Raw genomic sequence first — 19,189 nt, 5'->3', positions numbered from 1 at the left:
TAGAGCGAGACAGGATGATTTTAAATATTTCTCTGTCTGCGTCTCTCCCATAGAGCTATAAAATATATCGGGTCTCTCCCCCCACATGTGCGCGCGTCATAACTTTGCGTGGTGGCGGTGGCGCATGCTTAAAATAAACAGATCTACAAGCTTACACCGTGTACCATACTTTAAGTACCATTCGTGTCGATAACTTGTACATCTGTTATATTTGCGCATGTGAACAGTGAACCTCGTACGCTGCCATTACATCTCTACTCTAGGCTACTCATAGACATATATGCGTCTACTATTAAAATCAATAGTGATCCCCGTAAAAAAGACATGCTTTTAGAACTAATTATTAATGCAGCCTCACAACTGCCGAGGCCCGACGGATATTTTGGCTATCGTCCTGTATTTCTGTATATAGAATAGAACTTAGTACCAGACTGGACTCACTCACTGGAGACAGCCGTGCGCAAATTGGACTCTCCAAGTTACGCACGGCCGTAGCCAAAAGAAGACATACAAACAAGCGATATAATAGCTAAGGCTGCGTACACACCTAAAGAACAAATGTTCGGTCCGTGTGCGATGCCTGATTGCTATTTGATTGCTGCTCCAATTCATTTTCAATGGGAGTCACGTCCTTTGATCGCACAAACCTGTCCGATGTGGGGGCGGAGGGCACAACAAACACATCGGACACCTTGTAGTCAAAACAGCCAACGAACAGGGTGGGACTTCAGATCGGACAGAAGGGTGGTTTTTAACCGCCAACTAATAGGAGAGAACTTCCGTTCTTGACAGCACTGGGTGGGGTTTAGGCTGTAGTCTTCTGAGTTACGTGACACAGACTATTAATTTATATCGCTTGTTTGTATGTCTTCTTTTGGCTACGGCCGTGCGTAACTTGGAGAGTCCAAGTTGCGCACGGCTGTCTCCAGTGAGTGAGTCCAGTCTGGTACTAAGTTCTATTCTATATACAGAAATACAGGACGATAGCCAAAATAGCCGTCGGGCCTCGGCAGTTGTGAGGCTGCATTAATAATTAGTTCTAAAAGCATGTATTTTTTACGGGGATCACTATTGATTTTAATAGTAGACGCATATATGTCTATGAGTAGCCTAGAGTAGAAATGTAATGGCAGCGTACGAGGTTCACATGCGCAAATATAACAGATGTACAAGTTATCGACACGAATGGTACTTACGGTATGGTACACGATGTAAGCTTGTAGATCTGTTTATTTTAAGCATGCGCCACCGCCACCACGCAAAGTTATGACGCGCGCACATGTGGGGGGAGAGACCCGATATATTATATAGCTCTATGGGAGAGACACAGACAGAGAAATATTTAAAATCATCCTGTCTCGCTCTAGCGCACGGCCGCACGCATAAAGAGCCAATGGAGCAAATGTTAAATAAGCTACACAGGTGGTCCTAAATGATTAATTGATTACATCACTATAGCAAATTACGTGATATAGGTCAACTGCAGCGGAGCTGTTCTGACTTGAAGCTTAACTGACCAGCACGGCTTCAAGGTTAAACCATAAGATGACATGGAAATGCCCGTCGATTTGATGCGCAGAAATAACATAGGCCTATATCGAATCAGGTTAAGGTGCACACATGGAAGAAAAGTCCTTTTTATCGGGATTCGGGGATACTTTGTTGTAGGCTATACGTCTCCGGTGAATTGTATGCACCAGCAGCAAGCACATTATTGTTCAAACACCTGTTCCTCTGTTGTCTTATTTGGCTAATAAAATAATTATTAAGAATTAATGCAATTTCAAGTTGTTGCTGCAATCATGATTCATGTTGCTGTTCTCTTCTCTCTGTGTGACTGAAGGTTGCGCCCAAAAATTGTAGACAGTGATTTCCCGCACCCCCTCATGTTATTTTTCCCTCCGTCGTAAAATGACCTCTTTTCTTTTTTTCACTATTTGGTTCACTTAACATGTCCACGTGTCATTTGTTTACATATTTGGTACGCTTTACAAAGTCCAGTGTGAACACCAAACGGACCAAAATCAAAATGCAAATATTTGGTCCTTGATCCGGATCTTCTAAGTGAACTTTGAGTGTGAAAAACGGCCTCGACAAACTACCGCTAGCTGCTGCTGCAGTCAAGAAAACTACACTGAACATATGTGCATCTATTTCCGCGTATTGTAGCAACGCCCAAATCGCGCAAAGCATTGTGGGACATGGAGGCATCAAATCATAAAAATGTAATCAGTGGTCGGTCGGACAGATCAATGTGTCCGACAGGTGTGTACGAAGCCTAAAGTTTATGCCTGCAGGCCTTGATGGCGTGACGTCATGATGCTTGATTAATACTATTATAGCTGTGTGCCGAAAATAGCTGTTTTTTTCTTTCTTTCTTTCTTTCTTTCTTTCTTTCTTTCTTTCTTTCTTTCTTTCGGTATTAAAAAGGTCCTTGAATTGTCACTTCGCAAAAAAAATGTTGAGTACTGCAGTAAAAAGGGAAATTATGAACCGAATAGTGTCTCTTTAAGGTGTTCTTTGGTGCTAATGGGAATGCGGCAGCATGGTCATTAGAATGCAGGTGATGATGGGGGAAAGGAGGACAACTCTTTGATGACTGTGATTGGAAATGTCACACAATTACCATCAAGACTGGAGTGTAATTATAGAGAGACACAGGGGGAGAGGTGTGTGTGTGTGTGTGCGTGTGTGTGTGTGTGTGTGTGTGTGTGTGTGTGTGTGTGTGTGTGTGTGTGTGTGTGTGTGTGTGTGTGCATGTGCGTGTGCATGTGCGCGTGCATGTGCGCGCACGCTTGTGCGTGCATGCGTGCGTGCACTTGGAGGACTGAGAGTGAAAGACAGTGAGAGAGAGAGAGAGAGACACAGACACAGAGATAGATACCTTTATTGATCTCGCAGGGGAATTTCAGTCGCCCAGAGGCAGCACAGCAGTTAAGAGTTACAGGAACAGAGTAAGTAGTAAAGTAAACAGCAATACAAAGGCCACAAAAAATGCACTGTCAATGCCGAACAACAGTATATACAAATATATGCAGGTATCCTGCACTATGCAGAAAAACAACATCAAAAGGTTACAGTGTCCTCACACCGTATCCACACCGTGTCCATTTCCATCAGTGCAATGCAACCGACAGACAGACATGTGATGCTGTCTTGGGTGATGTTATATTTTTATTTTATTTTATGTTTAGCTGATGATTAAGTGTCCATCTGTCCGTTCCCCCTCCCATCTCATTCCATGTCCGTCCAGTGTGTTCCTCTGGCCCTGAGTGGTGGTGGTGGTGATGATGATGATGATGATGATGATGAAGATGATGATGATGATGATGATGAAGATGGGAAGGAAAAAGAAAACAAAATCATCAAATAGTTGTTGCTCTGCTGTCAAACAACCATTACTTCACCATGATTACATCAAATAAAACAAAAAAAACAAAAAAACATGATGATGACGACGATGATGACGATTTTTGTTGTGTCTCCCCTGCAGGGGAGTTGGAGAAGCAGCAGGGGGCGAAGTCGCACCCCGCGAAAAACAACAGCACACAGTTGGAGCTGCGAGGCAAACAGGGCTCCCCGTCAGGTGCGTGTGGGTGGGTGGGCGTGCGTGTGTGCGTGTGTGCGTGTGTGCGTGCGTGCGTGCGTGCGTGCGTGCGTTGTGAGTTCAGCATGCAACCAAGTGTAAAATGACTCATACTGGATCTCTTGTCCACTAGTCCCTTCCTAACATTTTAGTCTAGTTTTTATTTGTTGACGAAATTGTCAATTTATTTAGTCTTAGTTTTAGTCATCATAGCTTAGTTTTCATTGAGTTTCCATTTAGTTGTCGTCAATGAAAAAAGGCAGTCGACGAACATTCTTTTGTCATGGTATTAGTCGACAAAATCAACACTGGTGTGTAGTACGTTTTTAACGAGGTGATACACCAACATCATGTGTCACCATCTTTACATTCTCCTCCTGGTGGTTTATTTCCCGGTACAGGAAACCATAATGCAGATGACAGAGGACCCAATGCAGTGGAGGTAAGTCTGTCTGTGAGGGACGCCGGTCGGTAAGTCAGTGTGTTTCAGTGTTAGGTTAAGGTAGAGGGCTAGCCATGTCTTCAGACACAGTATACAGCACCCGCATATCGTTAAAGGGCCATATATATTAAGCTATTAGCCCAACGGGAACCTGCCTTATAGACTCATTAGCATTCAGCGGCTCCAGCGAGAGAGCAGCCATCTTTGAACCTTGCTTAATATCACATTACAGACACACAATTTACAATTTCTGTAATTTCTGTGACTGTGTGTGTGACTGTGTGTGTGCGTGCGTGCGTGCGTGCGTGCGTGCGTGCGTGCGTGCGTGCGTGCGCGTGCCGTGCGTGTCTGTGCATGTGTGTCTACATTCCTGTGAGGGTGCACATATTCACACTTTTAACACATTAACCAGCAAGCTGTTAAATGGTATATGCTCATTTGACCTGCTGTTGCACTCACACATGATGCCATCGTCCCTCTCGGGATCAGCTAAGCATTTTGTGGGGAAGGGATCCGTCACACGTTTACACGCCCACTTCAGTCACGTCAAATAACATCTGTGTCAGCCAAGTGGTTGGTGCGTTGCCACCAGGGTGACTTGTCTTTAACCCATTTTGACCTGAGATCAGTTTCTATGTCAGTCGTTCTTCGATTTTTCAAAAATAGCAGACCTACAAGCTCGTAGCGCGCCACTCGGTGGTGCGCTATGAGCTTGTAGATCTGCTATGTTTCAATAGCTAAAGCATAACATAATGCTAACACCAAAAGGGGTTCCCGCCCAGAATGGGTTAAGTAATATAATATTATTACTTTTGGAGTAATAAGTAACTAGTAACTTTCCCAACACTTCTGTACAGTAGGTGCTCTAATACAGTGGTTTTTGAACTGGGGACCCCCCAAAATATATGAACTGGGGACCCCCCAAAATATATGAACTGGGGACCCCCCAAAATATATGAACTGGGGACCCCCAAAATATTCATATTTGAACTGGGGACCCCCCAAAATATTCATATTTGAACTGGGGACCCCCCAAAATATTCATATTTGAACTGGGGACCCCCCAAAATAATCATATTTGAACTGGGGACCCCCCAAAATTTGAACTGGGGTCCCCAAAAATAATCATATTTGAACTCCCAAAATAATCATATTTGAACCGGGGACCTCCCAAAATAATCATATTTGAACCGGGGACCTCCCAAAATAATCATATTTGAACTGGGGACCTCCCAAAATAATCATATTTGAACCGGGGACCTCCCAAAATAATCATTGAAATGGGGACCCCGACAACACTTGGAATTGTAGGAGTTGAGAGATTACAATTTGTTTCACTAGTTTGACATGGTTCCAGATAAATATTGTGAAAATACTGTAGCTGATCGACAAGCAGTTACAACGCCTCGCGTTGAAAGGCGTTGTGAGCTTGTAGATCAGCTATTTTCACAATGTTTGCCTCTTTCTCATATTATTTGACAATTTGGCCAATGTTTGACCAGCTTTATAGTAGTTTGTTGATAATGATGTTTGTTTTGTTTGTTGACTTTTGATGAAGTAATGCTTTTAAAAATAAATAAAAATGAAGGTCTTAAAAGTTCCTAAATTGACACTTTACTGTCATATGGGGACCCACACGTTAAGAATCACTGCTCTAATGTTCAAGGTCATGACCAGGGCATATCAGCCAGGATGGTTAATGGCCGTCTTTGGCACTCACTTTGGCCGCACGCCATTCGATAAAAAAGGAGATGCTCTGCAAACACAATGTCCTTGGTTATTCTCCTCGGCGCTACTTTTCTGTCAATAAGCTTTTTACACAGGTCATCAAAATGATAAATATCCTCATAAAGTTTTTTTTTGTCTTTGTCCAAATAACATTTCATAGACAAAGCAACCCCACAATGACAAAAAAACAATTGAGGCAGCTAAAGTCATCTGGGCTTAACCCATTAAAACCCAATGCCGATTCTCCAAATGCCTTTTTAAATTAGTAGTTCTCACACCTTAAAAAATGTAAAAAAGAAAATAGCGGCAGCGCAGCACGAAGTGACGTGCTGAGAGCTTGTAGATCTGCTACTTTTGAGTGGTGCTGGCCACTCCTATAGACAGCAATGCGTGTCCCTGGCTGTGTCTGTCTGTCTGTCTGTCTGTCTGTCTGTCTGTCTGTCTGTCCGTCTGTCCAAGTACAGAATTAGTTTGTTGACCACCAAGTGTCACTGTTGCGCGCGCGCGCGCGCGCGCGCACGCACGCACGCACGCACGCACGCACACATGCACACACACACACACAGGCCACGGAGGAGGGCTTGTACAGTACAGTACTACAGCACGAGTACAGTACAGCACCACTCACTTCAGACTGGTCTGATTTTGAATATCCAATTCTAAAATCTAAAATGGACACGGATGCTTTCCCGGTTTTAATGGCTTAAGAAATGAGTCAGAGTATGCAGAATGGGTACATTTCAATACAAAAACTGTTACTGTGTACGACACACTGGTAAAGCATTACACTTGTTTACAACAAGGTCCACCATTTTCAATTCATCAGAACATTTAGAGACGTACAAATATACACTTCTATAAAGACAGGAAATCATCATATAAACAAAGTTTAAAAAAAGTGGGAAAAACAAGTACAGTCTGGGGAAAAATGGGGTGTGGCGGTGGGGAAACTCAGAGCCCTTTGAGAGTGGTTTTGAAGGAGTCAAGGAATGCACATGTCTTAATGGCTGTTGGTAGGGCGTTCCACATTTTAGTGGCATAGGAGCGGAATTAATTCAATCCCTTGTTTGAGCTGAATCTGGGTTGCACGTGGTTTGTTGACCTCCCTCTGGTGTTGTGAGAGTGGACTTCGTTGACATTAAGGAAGTATTTAGACAGGTACATGGGTATCTTGGTGGTCTAGCGAATCTTGTAGACCATTGCAAGATGCTGTACTCTGTCGTCAACCCTAAGCCATTCCAGTCTATCTAAATGGTGTTGTGTTCTCGTGCGTGTGAGCGCATGTGTACGTGTGAATTTAACTGTGAAATAGATTATTACAATTTAATTAAAAAAAAAAACTTGATGGATGACTGTAATGAAAACATTCGAGTTTATTACCCACATTAATCATCAGTAAAGTGCATCTTAATCTTGCATTATTAATAAAGAAAATAATTACAAAATACCATATCTTAAATAGTTTTAAAGTCATTAATGCAAGTCCAATCAAACATCATCTTGGAAGAAATTAAAAATTGTGGGGGAAATTCACTTACAGTAATGTGTGAATGTGTAACTTTCCTCATCTATCCCGTATTTGAACCCGGTTTCATGTGCACGTGCAGAAATGCTATGTTACCATTGAGCTAATAGAGCCTGCCTGCTTGCTCAGGGGATACATTGAATCTTGACCATCAGGTCAAAGTTGATGTCAGATCCTGTGTCTAGGTGAGACACGATCTAAAGGTCTCAATAGAAGAGCAGGGAGACAGATACAGATACAACCAGTGTTGTTTTTGGCAGCAAATTTTAGTTTCTTGAATTGAATTGAGTCTCTTGAATAGTTTTCATTTCGTTTGAGTCACATTTTAGTCACCTGGAATGTTTTAGTGTTAAGTCTAGTTTTAGTCGACTAAATGTCATAAAATGTATTTCGGCGGGCCTTGATGCCGTCGAAATGACAGATTTTTTCACTTGCTGAAAATAGACGATCTACAAGCTCACAACGCGTCGTGTTGTGAGCTTGTAGATCTGCTATTTTCAGCATGCAATCAAGTGTAAAATGACTTATACTGGATCTCTTGTCCACTAGTCCCTTCCTAACATTTTAGTTTAGTTTTTATTTGTTGACGAAATTGTCAATATTATATTTAGTCTTAGTTTTAGTCATCATAGCTTAGTTTAAATTTTGTTTCCATTTAGTTTGTCAGTGAAAAAAACGTCAACGAACATTTTTCGTCTTAGTTTTAGTCGACGAAATCAACACTGGACACAACCACCCCAATTAGAAGTAGTGTTATCCTTTCAGCCTAAAATGTCTGACTGTACCTCGTGCTGTTCACATTCTGACCAATAACTATTAGTATTCAATCAATCAAAAACACACTCTGTCTAAATAAACTCTGCCATAAAGATTGGACAAAATTAAATTTTAAGAAAGTTTTAAGCCTCTTCTGTAGCACTTGTCCTAGCATTGACAACCTTGCGACTGCAAAGGCTAAAATATAATTCATATAGCATGCCATGTAGACAGATGCCAGGTCATTTGTAGACCTGGCATCCTATAGTGTGTATACAGTATAAATGTATACTGTGTACATACATCTACTGATGCCTAGTCTGGACATCTGGATATGTTTTGATATTCTACTGTTTAGACTGATGATGGTGTCTTGGTTTAGCTATGATCCTAGCTTACTACTTCTATGCATTTGATGTATTACCTCGTGTTTACCTTGCTTAATGTATAAGTCACGTCTTGTAAGAGCGTCTGCTAAATGCCACAATTGTAAATTGTGAAATCATGACATTCCACAGGGCCTGGTTCACGACACATAATTACAGCACATTAAGGACCCTGCAATTTGACAACACCCATATTACAGTTAACGTAATCTACGGCGATAATGTGATGAAATGGCTGTGATGGATCTCAGAGTGAAGGATCTATATTTATATGCATGGTGCGTACAGTAGGTATGACAGTCAGAGGTTTCAAGCAATGCACTTCTCTCTTATTTACACCTCATGTCTGCGTTCAGAAACCTTGGCTCCTTTGTACCGTGCTGCCTAAAATGTCAGATGGCGGGCGAGACGGTGGTGCTAACTGTCCAAACACATTTAGGTTGAGGTATGAGCGCTCTCACGCACATGCAGGGATGTGTTTATTCTACAACAGTGGTTCTCAGGCCGCGACCCCCCAAAATAATCATATTTGAACTGGGGACCAGCCGAAATAATCATATTTGAACTGGGGACCAGCCGAAATAATCATATTTGAACTGGGGACCGCCCCAAAATAATCATATTTGAACTGGAGAGCCGCCAAAATATGCCAAATATGATTATTTTGGGGGCTCCCCAATTCAAATATTATTAATATTTGAACTGGGGAGCCCCCAAAATAATCATATTTAAACTGTGGACGTAACTGTGTTACCTTTCAAGATTCAAATTCAAACTGGTGTCGAGCTTGTAGATCTGATACTTTTGGTGATTTTGTGTGGCGCTGTAGTACGAGTAGTGCATTCAAAAAACACAGGAAGTCAATTATGGAGAGGTTTCATGCCTGACGACAACAGTAATTATATTATTTTATACACAAAGTAGCCTACATCTTAAATGCTCTTGTTGAAATGGAACCCGAGTCATCCATGTTCGAGTGAAAAGCAATTTGAGAGCCACTTTGGGGATCGATACGGCTGTGTGTGAGTAATGGTTCCTTCTCCTGGCCCGGTGGCGTGGCTGAATGATGGCAAGCTAACTCTCACGGTCCTACCATCCTCCCAGTCATATGGTGGCGTTTCCAGAATAATAATAAGGATGTTTTGTGAGCATTTCATTTAATTTTGTTTCGCAGCATGGTAGTGTATCACAGTACAAGGCACTATCAAAGGATAATAAGACTATCATAGTCTAAACAGGGGTCTTCAACAGGGTGTCCGGGACCCCTAGGGGACCATCTGAGTTACTACAGGGGGTCTGCCGTGTGAGGGAAACCTTTTCTTCCCTTTTTTTTAAATTAACCACTTGAGCTCTAGCATCAACATTCTGAGGAGAACTTTAGCCGAAAATAGCCGATCTACAAGCTCACAGCTACAAGCTCACAGTGCCTCGCAACACGTAGAGGTTTGGTTTAGATCTACAAGCTCACAGTGCCTCGCAACACGTAGAGGTTTGGTTTAGATCTACAAGCTCACAGTGCCTCGCAACACGTAGAGGTTTGGTTTAGAGGAGGAAAAAAGCAGACGAGGCAAGTTTATTAAAGGACCACTTCACCACTTTTCAACATCTCTTCATATAATTGGTCCTCACTAATGTTCATGATAAAACACCACCATTTTTTCCTACTCAGTCTGTGTCTCATAGGAGGGCTTTGGGCAGTTCGGACACCTGTCCACCAGTGACATCATCATTAGGCAGATTTCTTTTTAAACTAGATTTGTTTTAAAAATATATTTAGATTTTTGTTATCGTGAGAACGATGGCTTCAACTTTTGCATTGCAACTTTTCAGGAAAAGAGAGCCTGCCGTTTCTATTAGCTTGGATTCACCATCGATGATGTCACTGGTGGACGGGTTTCTGAACTGCCCACAGCCTTCCTATGAGACACAGACTGAGTAGAAAGAAATGGTGGTATTTTATCATGAACATTAGTTAGGACCAATTATAGGAAGAGAAGTTGAAAAGTAGTGAAGTGGTCCTTTAAGTATTGATGGTTCAAGTGGTTAAATGTCTGAGAATCTATGAAAATCGTTGCGAGAGTCCCTGTTTCATCTCTCTCTCAACTTAAGAGGCCCTTGGAAAAATGAAGACCTTCATTTTTCCCCATATTATGGGTGAAAAGGAGCAGGAAGATGAAAATAAATTCTTAAAAATGAATACCCTATTCCATGGCGTGAGAGGGGTCCCGCCAGGTCGGCGCGCACCAACGTCACGACGCTCCCCGAGTCCAGCATAGCCCTTGCATCTCGTCCAACGATCTTCACCGGCAGGCTGAATTGCTGGCAGCGTTGGCTGCGGAGGCAGGGGCGGGGGGCCTCTGATGCCATTGAAACCTTGTTGTCCTTCGCTCTTTCTGGGCAGTCCCAGGCGATGTGGTCCACTTTTCCACATACGTAGCAGCGGCGGGGTTGCTCGCTGCGGTCGGGGCCTCGTTCTCGGGACTGAGTGATCTCGGCCCAGCCGGTCGTCACAGGCCTTCTTCTCTACACGGGAAGGCTTCATTATTTCACATGTCACTTGCCAATTCTCTAGCAATTCTATTAAGTTGCGCTTCTCCGGACAGGAATGGTTTCAGTATGGAGCCCCACTCAGCCGCTGGTCATCTCTCCCTGGTGGCCAAGCGCTCCAACAGTTCCAGGTAGGCAATGACGTCATCCTCGGGGGAAAGTTTGGTGAGTACGACCCCTGGTGGTCGTAGCCGGTCATTGTCCCTAGTGCCCTGTGCAATGCTGCTTGTAGCTCTGCCTGGTTGTGCAGGAGGACACCTATGGCGTTGCTATGCTCCATAATGCGTGAGTTTCAGCGTGGATCAGTCGTGCCCGCTTTCTCCACCATATGTGGCGACTGATACACAACTCAGGAGCGGAAGTCAAGCTTGCCTATTCACAAAGGCATTTATTGATCATAAATTCAGAACAGAAATTAACTTTTGTTTCTTTCAGGGGAACGCAGTCAGAGGTAAGCGGTTAACATAAAGTTCATTTCCAAGGTAAGGAGGAGGATCGTCGGCGCTGGACCTCATCGCTGGTATGGATAGGTAGGTATGGATTACATTCACAGAGGATTTGGGTAGGTACTCCTGCAATGGATTCCAGAGGTCAGTATATGAGGTAAGTACAGGTTTAGATTAGGCCCTTAGCTTTAGGATCTCTTTCCCCACAGGTGAGATATCAACGAGCCAGCTCAGGCACAGGTAGGTGAATCAATGTCAATAAATGCGCTGGGAGCAGGTTTTAGAACGGTAAGTATTTCTACTCTATTTTACTCTATTCTAGCATGTACTCGAGTATTTGTACTTCTTCGTTGTAAGCCGTGTACTGGGGTCATATTTGTACTCCTTTTCCATGTCCGTGTACTTGGGTTGATGCCTCCTGTTTTCCAAAGCCGAATATTCACTTCTTAATAGCCGGTCTAATGCACGCGCCTATCGGCCAAGGAGCGTGTGCCCGGTATAATGCCGGTGAGTGAGATACAGAGAGAGTATAAGAATAAGATAAGAGATAAGAGTCAGTATAAGGATTTCATAATATAACATAGAATGGTATTTGAAATAGTGGTTGTCTGCCTTACCGCCCAACGTGCCTGCCCACAGCCTCGCCTCGTCTCTGGAGAGTGGATCTGTTGGTGAGGCAGAGAGTTCTTCCTTTTATACCGATGCACGCAGGTGTGTCAACGAGCGCAGGTGCGCTGAGTTGGCCTAGCAGGTGATTAGGCACGTATCTCTCTTCTAGGACCTTCCCAAGGGTCTGACGTCTCCAAGTAGCTCTCTGCCTCTCTCTCTCTCCAGAGCGGCGCTTGCTTGTTTAACCAGTGAGACACCACAACATACATACATACATACATACATACATACATACATATACATACATAGTCATACAAAATTTAAAAAAACATATATATATATATATGTCGTCTTCATATTGACTAATTATTTTATTTTTTATAACTTTTTTAGAATTAAAGAATATCAACGACCCCTTAGGTCGTTGTGGAGAGAATTGCACATTTTGACTTTGACACACATCTGCTTTTGTTTGGTCGGTGCAAACTGTCCTCCCAGTCCACTATCCTCATTTTCGGAATCATGAGTCATCGTCGTCCTCAGAAATGGGCCTCTTCTTAGGAGAGTTATGTGCACGTGTTTCCACATCAGCTAGCATGGAGGATTTGCATGGGGATAGATCCTTGTCCTGTTGCCATGCCGACCGATTATCGTGTCATCACTTCAACTAGATAACAACTTTGGCGACGAAAGAAAGAGAAAGAAGTGACCTCTTTTCTCCTGCAGAACATGATGTTTCAGCCCCCGGTGGCCTCCATCAGAACAGCACTGTCACGCAGCTTCTTCAAAGAGTCATTTATAGATGACTAGAGTGTGGCAAATAAACATGTGACTATTATGCCCTATTTAAAGTAGCATATAGCCTTTCTACAAGCTGGCTGATCGTTTCACGTTCAGGATTCAAATTCAAAAATCTACTCGTGTATCTGCTACTTTTAAAGGTATCTTCACTTAATGCAAATATCACTTTTCTTTTTTTGTGATAATCCTCCCTACTACTATAGAAGTGTGCTGACCATATAAGGAGTTCCACCCTGTCCCCAGTTAACCCCTGGGGTCCAAAAAGCGTTGGTTCCGTTGGTTGGCTAGAGGGCCCATCCTTCATCCAATCAGGATAGAGAGGGGCCTTCCTCCAATCATGATCGAGCGGAGGCGGGCCTTGGTGTGGTGCTGTTGTCCCCCCCTCCCCCCTCCCCACTGTAGAGTGTGTGCATGACTTGTGCACATCTTGTTACCGGGGCGGACTGGAAGGGTTTTCCAAATCACCCAAATCACTGAATGCTCCTTTAATGCTGCTGTGTGACGAACGCTGTATAAGTGTTTATGATCAAGTAGGGCATTAATCCCAAAAAAAAAACAAAACACAAAGAGTGGAATGAGGAAATGAGAGGTTTCCGCACAGCAATGATATATATAGTTTACATGTAGCAAAATCTAACATGACTGAATGGTTTAAAATAAGTGAAAGCTATTATTCTCAAGAACATCAATGTTGGCTTTCATCAGCTTGTCACAAAACATTCTGGGGGCGTTGAAGTTGGTAAATAATACGCTGTCCGATGTGGAAGTTCTGTTTATTGTTGTGTCACTGCCTCGTCACGTTAGAACAATTAGTAAGTGTTTTCCATTAGATACTTCTGAATAATACATAGCTTTCTTTCACCGAGGCCACTTTTTCTCTTGGCAGACTTTGCAGGAGCGAAAGATGATACATTTTACTGAAAGTTACAAGGACATTATAAATGTTGCTTGAATAAGTACTTTCTATAATAATGAGTTTCTCTCAACAATATATCGTAGCACTACATTTTGTAGACAGTTGGCATTCATCATAGAAGATAATGTGGTAGTTTGGAATAAGTAAAGTCTTCTTCAATCTGCACTTGAACTAACCGAGTTAACATAATGTATAAACTATGAATTCATACATATAAATAGGCACACTGTCACCGGCAATATGAACATACATCAATCTTCCAACATACACGTACCGTCCACATATTTAGTATGTTGTGTCTCTGTCTGTCTGTCTGTCTGCCTGCCTGTCACATGGAAAAACAACAACCCTAAAAATGAATAAATAATAAAAAGCATAAACCAAGGTAAATCAAGATTGAAATAGTAGCATATCAAATGGCGGGAGGCAGGTCTTTAGGTCTGTAGGTAGTACTGCAGGCAGGTAATGTGTGGCGGTGCACAGTAAAACCCGGGAATGTTGACTTCAATCTGAAAGTGTAATGGACACATGGACCTGTAAAAGTCAATATGATCCGTTGCAAAGCAGCTGCGTGCTGAAAATAGCAGAAATACAAGCTCACAACGCATCACATCACTTTTTGGCACCTTTTCCACCCGGGTTTCCTCTGAAAATGAATTGGCTCAGGACCCTATCAGTTGTTCGGAACTGGAGCCAAAAAAATATTGTGCCACCCCTTACCCCTTACCCCTAAACTTATTTGCCATTTTTTACTATTTGAAAACATTTGAAAATGGTTCAACTAGCCAATCTACATCGACACGTTGTGAGCTATTTGAACTATTAATGTTTAATGTTTTAATGTTTAATGTTTTAGGGGTGGTGCAAGATAATGCATAGTGCAACTCACTATTCTACAGGTTGGAAGATGCAGATGCGATATAAACAATGAGCAAAAAATAATCATAAAAAATAAAGAAAAATAAAAGGTAAACTCTAACTGCCATTTGCGATTGACTTTCCCCAATGAAACGGACACTTTGACCAGTCATATTGGATAAATTGCTAGCCAGGCCTGGAATTGAACCCGGTGGAAACACAAGCTAGTTTGTGGCCAGTTCCGTGAAAGCACCAATAAGGTTCAAATAATCTAGTCTCCAGTTGTCAAGTCACCTTTATTTATATAGCACATTTTAAAAACAACAGAAGTTGACCCAAAGTGCTTTCCATATAAAATACAAAATTAACACAAACGTTTAGCAATACTTCAAATAAGAAAAAATACAATATAACAACATCTTAAGGAACATGAAACAACAAATGGCCTACTAATAACAATTACAAAGAGGTTTAAAACGATCACAGAAACTAGGAGCTAAAGGCAATGGAGAAAAGGTGAGTTTTTAGGGATGATTTGAAGCTTTCGATGGTTGATATGCAATGGGAGGCTATTCCAGAGTTTGGGGGCAATTACCGAAAAGGCCCGGTCGCCTTTGGTTTTTTGGCTCGCTGAGGGGACAGCAAGGGGCATTTGGGAGGTTGACCTAAGTACCCTGGAGGCTAGAGGGGCAGAGACCAGGTCAGTTGGTCAGTTGTAGAACCAAAGGTTCTTTTGGTGGAAAAGGGTCCACGGTAGAGCCCTGCATCGGGAGCGGTATCCCGCGGTACCCGCAAGACCCAAGCAAATGTTACGGGCGCCGGCGGTATTTAAATACCATGCGGTCGGGGACAGGCGCTCAAGATAAAACCAGCGGCGGGGGTGGTCAGAAATCCAACGGGAGCGGGCAGGAGTGGGATAAACGCAGGGCTCTAGTGGACGGCGAGACACCATTGTGCGATGAAGTATAGCATATAAGGGTCTCAGTGATGACTGTTTCCTGTCCACGTCTGTGGAGTTTCCTGTCTTCCTTCTTCGTTGTTTGACCCCCGTCTTCGTTCTGGTACAGACCCCACCCTTCATGCACCCTGTCACCCCCCCCACCCCCCACTCCACGTCCACAACTGTTGTCACAGTGTCACCTAGTGGTTTGGAAGGGAGACACGGGGGCCCTCAAGTGTCTCACCTTTTGGAACTACGGACCCCCACCCCCACTTCTGTCCTCCGGGCAGCACCTCCACCCCAACCCAATCCCCTCCTGCACCAGTTAGTAACTACAGTATATGGGGACGGCACACTCAAACGCTCACACGCCTTAGCCTCTATGCATGCCTTGCCATGTGTATGTATGTGTGTGTGTGCGTGCGTGCGTGCGTGCGCGAGCACTGTGTGACCCCCCCCCCCCCCCCACCCAAAATAATAAAAAGAGGGCGTGGCGTGGACGTAGAGGAGGTCTGATAACGTGTGATTGCTGTTCTTCTTGGCTGTTTTCTAAACTAGGTGTCAATTCACAACAGGCTTCAGACGTACCAGCAGCCACTCAGGAGCCCTGAGAGCGGCGGCGGCGCCCCTCCTCCTCCTCCTCTCCACCAGCGGGCGGAGCTGGTCCAGCAGCAGCAGCAGCGCCAGGGGCCCCAGCCCCAGGGACCACCACCAGCCCCGCTGCAGCACCCTCGAGTGCTGCACCCTGAGGGTGCAGCGCCCGAGGGTGCCACGGCGGGCGTGGGGGCAGGCACCCCCACCACCCACAGCCCCCACCTCTACCTCCAAGCCGCCGCTCACCACCGCCACCACCTTCTTCATGGCGGCGGCGACCTCCAGGACGACCTCCGGCGGCGCGCGGACGCGCTCGTCCGCTGCCAGCAGATGGTCAAGGTCATCGTGCTGGACGGAGGCGGCGGGAACGGCGCCGGCCAGAGCCCCCGGGTGGAGGCCTTCCTCGCCCAGACGACGCCCGAGACCGCCGCGCACCACCTCCTCCATCACCAGCATGAGCGCCACCGCCATCATCATCACCGCCGCCATCATCATCACGGGCGCCGGCAGCTCAGCCAGTCGGCCATGTCCAGCCCCGTCCGGCGATGCCGCGACAACGACGACTACGACGACCATCAGCCCCCGCTGCCCCCGCCCCCGCCCCCCTACAACCACCCCCACCAGTACGTGGCGCCGCTGCCGGACTCCCCCTGTCGGCTCGGCCTCCAGCGGACCTCCAGTGGCTCTCGGAGCATGGTGTAAATAATGATTTAAAAAAATTATAATAATGAATTAAAGGAGAAAGAACTACAGACACTCCCCCCCTGCGCTGCTCACAACCACCCTCCCCGAAGCCGGATTTATAAGCTTTTGTTTTTGTTTTTTTTGCGAGTGCGACGGCCGCTGTTTTTTGCCGTCGCATCGCGCCGGCGTTTTGCGAGAAAGTATGAATCGAGCTTAAAGGGGTAGTTCACCCAAGAAATGACTTAATTTAAAAAAAGAAGTTGTCTCTGACTCATGCAGAGTTTTAGCTTGTGAAACATTACTTAACCTTCCAGAATCCAAAAATGAAGGAAAAAAACTTGCTGAATGGAGTACACGCAACAACAGCAAAACGATATTACAAAGATCGGTCCTGCGCACGCAATGCAGGCCGGTATCTATTCACATTCTATATTTTCTTCTTCTATGATGATAGCGGAAAAATAAACATTTAAAACATTTCCGGGCCAAAGCGGATCATGCACAAAAGACGCACAACGCTCACGTGCATGTGAATAAGCTCCGGTTGAACCCTACTAGCACGCCCAGTCGCCCATGCACGATCTTCACTCATGCATGAACCGGTTCAGCATTAACATTATAAGAAGTTACGGTCACTGCTGATGTTTACAGTTACCTTTGGAGAGTCAATGCGTCGTAATTCTAGCTCCGTATCATGATTATCCGGCTGAAAATAGTCCCATTGTTTCTTAGCAAGGCGACACATAACCCACTTCCACGATGCGATCAACAACAACGAGCCTATAGCGAGCCAAGATTGTCCCTTGCCCTCTCGTTCACTTTGCATTGGACTGAGTTTCCCAGAAGCCCTTGCAAGCCATTGATAGGTCGTGTCGGCCTCGTCACGATGTCCGCGACAAAGCCGGTATTTTCATAAAAGTCATCAAAAAACGTCTAATTAAACATATAAAACAAATATCGGGTTTAGCGTGTTACGCAGGGAAATACAATGGAATCAAACGCGTGTTTAGCGGGTTATGCAGTGAAGCTGTTAAGTTAATTTTCTTTCTTTGGTGTTATTTCTCTGGAACGTTTGTTAGTGAAATTTGGTACAAGTGAATCTAAAATGATAATATATGAGCAGCGTTTTGGGACTTTAATGGACAGACGTTTTTTTATATTGTTTAGCTTTTTACGTGGAGTTTATTCCTCATTTTTTGATTCTGGATTCACCGTTCAGGAATGTTTTACAAACTAAAACCGACTAAGACAACTGGGTGGGTGAACTTTAAGTTAAACATGAAGTAATTTCTTGGGTGTACTACCCCTTTAACAGTACATAATGTACATATTTATATATACTGTATACATATTGAAGACAGAGCTATAACAAACAAAAAAAGAAACATATATGAAAACACGTCTATATATGCATATATTTAAGGATATAATGAATACAACAAAAAGAGAATCAAGGTTTCAAAACGAGGGAGACCCTTGTGGAGTAAAATGAAACGGAGACAAACAGTTGATTCCACCACGTATTTTTTAATATTACGTAGTTTTAACAAAATTTCTATAACTTTTTTGTCCGTTTTAACTATTTGATGCTAGATGAAATGGGGGGGGGGGGGGGGGGAACAACAGGAGGATTCGTCCACGTACAGTACACTTATTCACCAACCGCACGCATGCGCCCACACACACACACACACACACACACACACACACACCTGATCCCTCCATATTTTTACTGGATTGTTATCCAGAGAGAACCTCTCACCCACTGTACTGTAGCATACTCTGTGCGTGCGTTCGTGCGACCATGCATGTGTGCGTGCGCTCACGTGTGTGCGCGTGCAATGCAGTTGACACTGACGTCGAAAGTGTGTGACAAAAAAGAGCTCCACTGAAAAGTGATTACTTTGCACTTGAATTAACACTAGGGCTTGAAGAAAAGAAAGGAATAAAAGAAAATAAGAGAAAAGAGGAAGAAAAAAACCCTTCTTTATTGCATATTGTCACTGTCGGGCAGAAATATCAATATTTTAACATTTGTGTGTTTTTGTAAATTTTCGGATGCGAAGATTTTGAATTTGATCCCTGACAGTTTTGGACAAATGAGATTTACACCCGACATAGACTAAATGGTCCTTGCTTTAGCACACACTCGTCACACACACACACCGTGACACACGCACGCGCACACACACACATCACACCATCACACAAACCCTGATATGTTTGCAGTGTTACTGGTGTATATTATTTATTACTCTCTCTCTCTCTCTCTCTCTCTCTCTCTCTCTCTCTCTCTCTCTCTCTCTCTCTCTCAGCCAAGGGGTCCTTTGTCTGAAAAACGTTGAAGACCCCTGGTCTAAATGACTCGTGC

The 19,189-nt window shown here is 44.0% G+C and overlaps 1 protein-coding gene across 1 annotated transcript in view; it reads left to right on the top strand.

Annotated features, from left to right (window-relative positions):
* iqsec3a (IQ motif and Sec7 domain ArfGEF 3a) overlaps positions 1 to 18,738 on the top strand; it is a gene marked incomplete at its 5' end in the record, with an annotated part of 168,010 nt that extends 149,272 nt beyond the window's left edge. The window contains 3 exons of the mRNA XM_079494199.1: positions 3,494 to 3,586; positions 3,988 to 4,028; positions 16,099 to 18,738. Of these exons, the coding sequence (XP_079350325.1) occupies positions 3,494 to 3,586; positions 3,988 to 4,028; positions 16,099 to 16,836 (872 nt within the window). The 3' untranslated portion in view covers positions 16,837 to 18,738. The remainder of the gene's footprint in view (positions 1 to 3,493; positions 3,587 to 3,987; positions 4,029 to 16,098) is intronic.
* Between the last annotated feature and the right edge of the window lie 451 nt (positions 18,739 to 19,189).

Source organism: Electrona antarctica (assembly GCF_951216825.1).
Source record: "Electrona antarctica genome assembly, chromosome: 23".
NCBI classification, from domain to species: Eukaryota; Metazoa; Chordata; class Actinopteri; order Myctophiformes; family Myctophidae; genus Electrona; species Electrona antarctica.
Note: the sequence above shows the minus strand (reverse complement) of the source record. Positions and strands in the feature narration are given on the sequence as shown.